This window comes from Cibotium barometz, chromosome 66 (genome assembly GCF_041138505.1).
Source record: "Cibotium barometz isolate CiBa-2024 chromosome 66, ASM4113850v1, whole genome shotgun sequence".
In the NCBI taxonomy this organism is placed as follows: Eukaryota; Viridiplantae; Streptophyta; class Polypodiopsida; order Cyatheales; family Cibotiaceae; genus Cibotium; species Cibotium barometz.
Genome location: NC_141111.1, coordinates 12,897,737 through 12,900,563, shown reverse-complemented (window position 1 = coordinate 12,900,563; position 2,827 = coordinate 12,897,737). Strand labels below are relative to the sequence as shown.

General features: G+C 43.7%; 1 protein-coding gene across 1 annotated transcript; it reads left to right on the top strand.

The window, feature by feature from the left end:
• The first annotated feature begins 870 nt into the window (after window positions 1–870).
• On the top strand, window positions 871–1,688 carry LOC147602784 (uncharacterized). Its single transcript, XM_086797732.1, has one exon. The coding sequence runs from the start codon at window positions 892–894 to the stop codon at window positions 1,576–1,578; it is 687 nt and encodes a 228-aa protein (XP_086653858.1). The 5' UTR covers window positions 871–891; the 3' UTR covers window positions 1,579–1,688.
• The last annotated feature ends 1,139 nt before the right edge of the window (window positions 1,689–2,827 follow it).

The following is a 2,827-nucleotide window of genomic DNA, read 5'->3' as shown; positions in this document are numbered from 1 at the left end:
TTGATTGTAAGTGAAATCAATCAATGGTAACACATGTGGGATGACATGCTCATGCTAAGTTGATAGTGAGTGAATCCGATCAACTCTTTGAACACGTGTGATTCGTGTGAATACATTGTGAGTGAATCCAATGTGGGAATGAATCCATTAACTGGTTGTGGGGGTGAATCCGACCAATTGTGAAATGTGTGACGCATGTACAGACTTTTCGACCAATTTTCCTCTCCAAATTATAGGCCTTCAGCAACTAGATTCAAGGTGGGCTCATTTGTTCTTTGTCCTCGCTTGATTTTGTAGAAATTGATCATCCTAGGGAGAAATGAAGACTTTTATTTTCTTACTTCCATTCACAAAGCTTAAGTGACTTTAAGGTTGTTTGGACTAATCCACCTTTGGCTCAATAACTCCTCCTAGTAGTGTGATAGTGATGGGTAATGGTTGCATTCCCAACACACTCCCCCTCAAGTGTTATCCCCATCACTTTGACATATGGATTGAACCTATTTTGATACATAGATTTTAACCATTTAGAAATGGTTGATAGAGTGGGGAGCTGAAGTGTTATCCATCACTTTGACATATATGGATTGAACCTATTTTGATACATAGATTTTAACCATTTAAAAATGGTTGATAGAGCGGGGAGGTGCCGTATAGACCTTGGTCTTATTACAATTCCTAATCATACCGTTACGTTGTCTCCGTGTTGTCACATTTCGCACGCCGAAATTTATCGTCCTTTTGGCATGATGCTATATATCACAATAGGTGGGTGACTAAAAGGTTCACGCTTTGCAGCAAAGCGTGTGGGATCTATATATATATATATATATGGGCCTTGCTTTGCTGCTAAGAGCAAGCTCTTCTACAGCCCCGTCTCACATTGTCATTATGGCAGCTGCCTATTGCTGTTCCAAGCGCCTGTGTTGCTCTCTACCACTTCTTTTTGAAGCTGTTGTGGTGATACTTATAATCCTGGGGTGCGATCTTCCAAGCGCGAGGTCATGCAACAATGACCCACACGGGCCCCCTAAACATCACACTAAGACTCCCTCAGTGCCGCCCACCACTAAGCCTCCCTCAGTTCTTCCTACAGTTCCTGCTACGCCTCCCTCTATGCCCACTAAGCCTCCCTCGGTTCCTCCTACCATGCCTCCCCCAGTGCCCAATAAGCCTCCCTCAGTTCCTGCTACGCCTCCCTCTATGCCCACTAAGCCTCCCTCGGTTCCTCCTACCATGCCTCCCCCAGTGCCCAATAAGCCTCCCTCAGTTCCTATCATGATGCCTCCCCCAGTTCCGTCCCTTCCTCCTACGCCTCCCCCCCCTGCCACATGCTCTGTTGACATCATCAAGCTCGGTGTCTGCGTTCCCATCCTCGGCGGCGTTCTAGGAGACCCACTTCAAAGCGATTGCTGTGCTCTGCTCGGCCTCATTGGGCTTGACGTGGAGGTGTGCTTGTGTGCTGCCATCGATGCTAACATCCTCGGCCTCGTTAACGTCCATGCAAAACTCGACGTCATCGTCACCATCCTTACCACTTGCGGCTCCAAAGTGCCTCCTAACCTCTCATGCCCTTAAACCGCCCTAGCTAATTAACACATCAAACCATTCCCTCGCATTGTTGCCATTCGAAATATCTACAACATTTCCTAGCCAATACATCACGTTAATATGTATGCAATATTGTTGATGTCCCCCCCCCCCCCCCCTAAATTGATGGACTACCATTGTCCTTGCTCTTTAAGAAGTCTATTGTTATATTAAAGTTTACAAACCCGGGTATTACACTTCGTCTCTCGTATCATGCATGGTCCTTTTGCTGATCCTTTTCTTGCAATGGAAACGTTCTTTTACATACCATTTATGGTTCTTGATTGATCGATCCTCTTCTTTGCCATAGAACATTCTTAAATTACGGTCTAGTCTTGACTCTTCTCCACTGATTAACGTTGAAAACACTATTTTGTCCCCCAAGCCATCAATGCTGCTTGGTGTCATCCCTGCACTCCAGATCATGGAGCAACATGATCCAACTCACACACACCATCTGTAATGGGATCTAGAAAACACACCTCTTGAGCACACTAACATGGAAGACATTAATTACCCCCCGAGTTCTCAAATACAAGGGAAGAGAGAGTTTATAAGCTTTGTCTCTCCAACCCTCCGTGTAGTCACATATGTTCCACAATATCTAGGTGATAAGTTCTTGTACTTCCTGAAAAAGAGAGAATATCTCTTGGGTTGTACACGCAAAGAAAAACTACATCACCTTCACTGAACGCCTAGTTAGATCTTTTCGGCCAACATACTGCTTTGGCTTATCCGCGATAGCTTTGATGTCTTTCTTTATATATTATATTTGATGATCCATCTCATCTAGCATCGCCTTTGAAACTTCCATTTTGATCAGGGGTCTGATCAATTTAATGATGCTAGGTAAGCTTGATCTCTATATAGCATCTTCTTTGTTCCACTCGGATCTTGAGGTCATACCAATTTAATGGTGTTAGATAATACTCTCTATATAGCACCTCAAATGGGCATATCCCAATGCTTTGATGATGAGAGGCATTATAAGCAAACTCCACGAAATGCAGATAGTTCATCCATCTACTCCATTCTCATATCCACATAATGCCTCAAAGATATCCTCGATCACCTAGTTTACCCTCTCTGTTTGGTCATCCATTTGTGGATGATAGGCAGTACTAAGATCAAGAGAGGTACCTACAACTTCAAAGAATACAATCCAAAATGTAGATGTAAACTTGGCATTTCTATCACTTATAATCCTTCTAGGCAACCCATGTGATCAAAATAACTC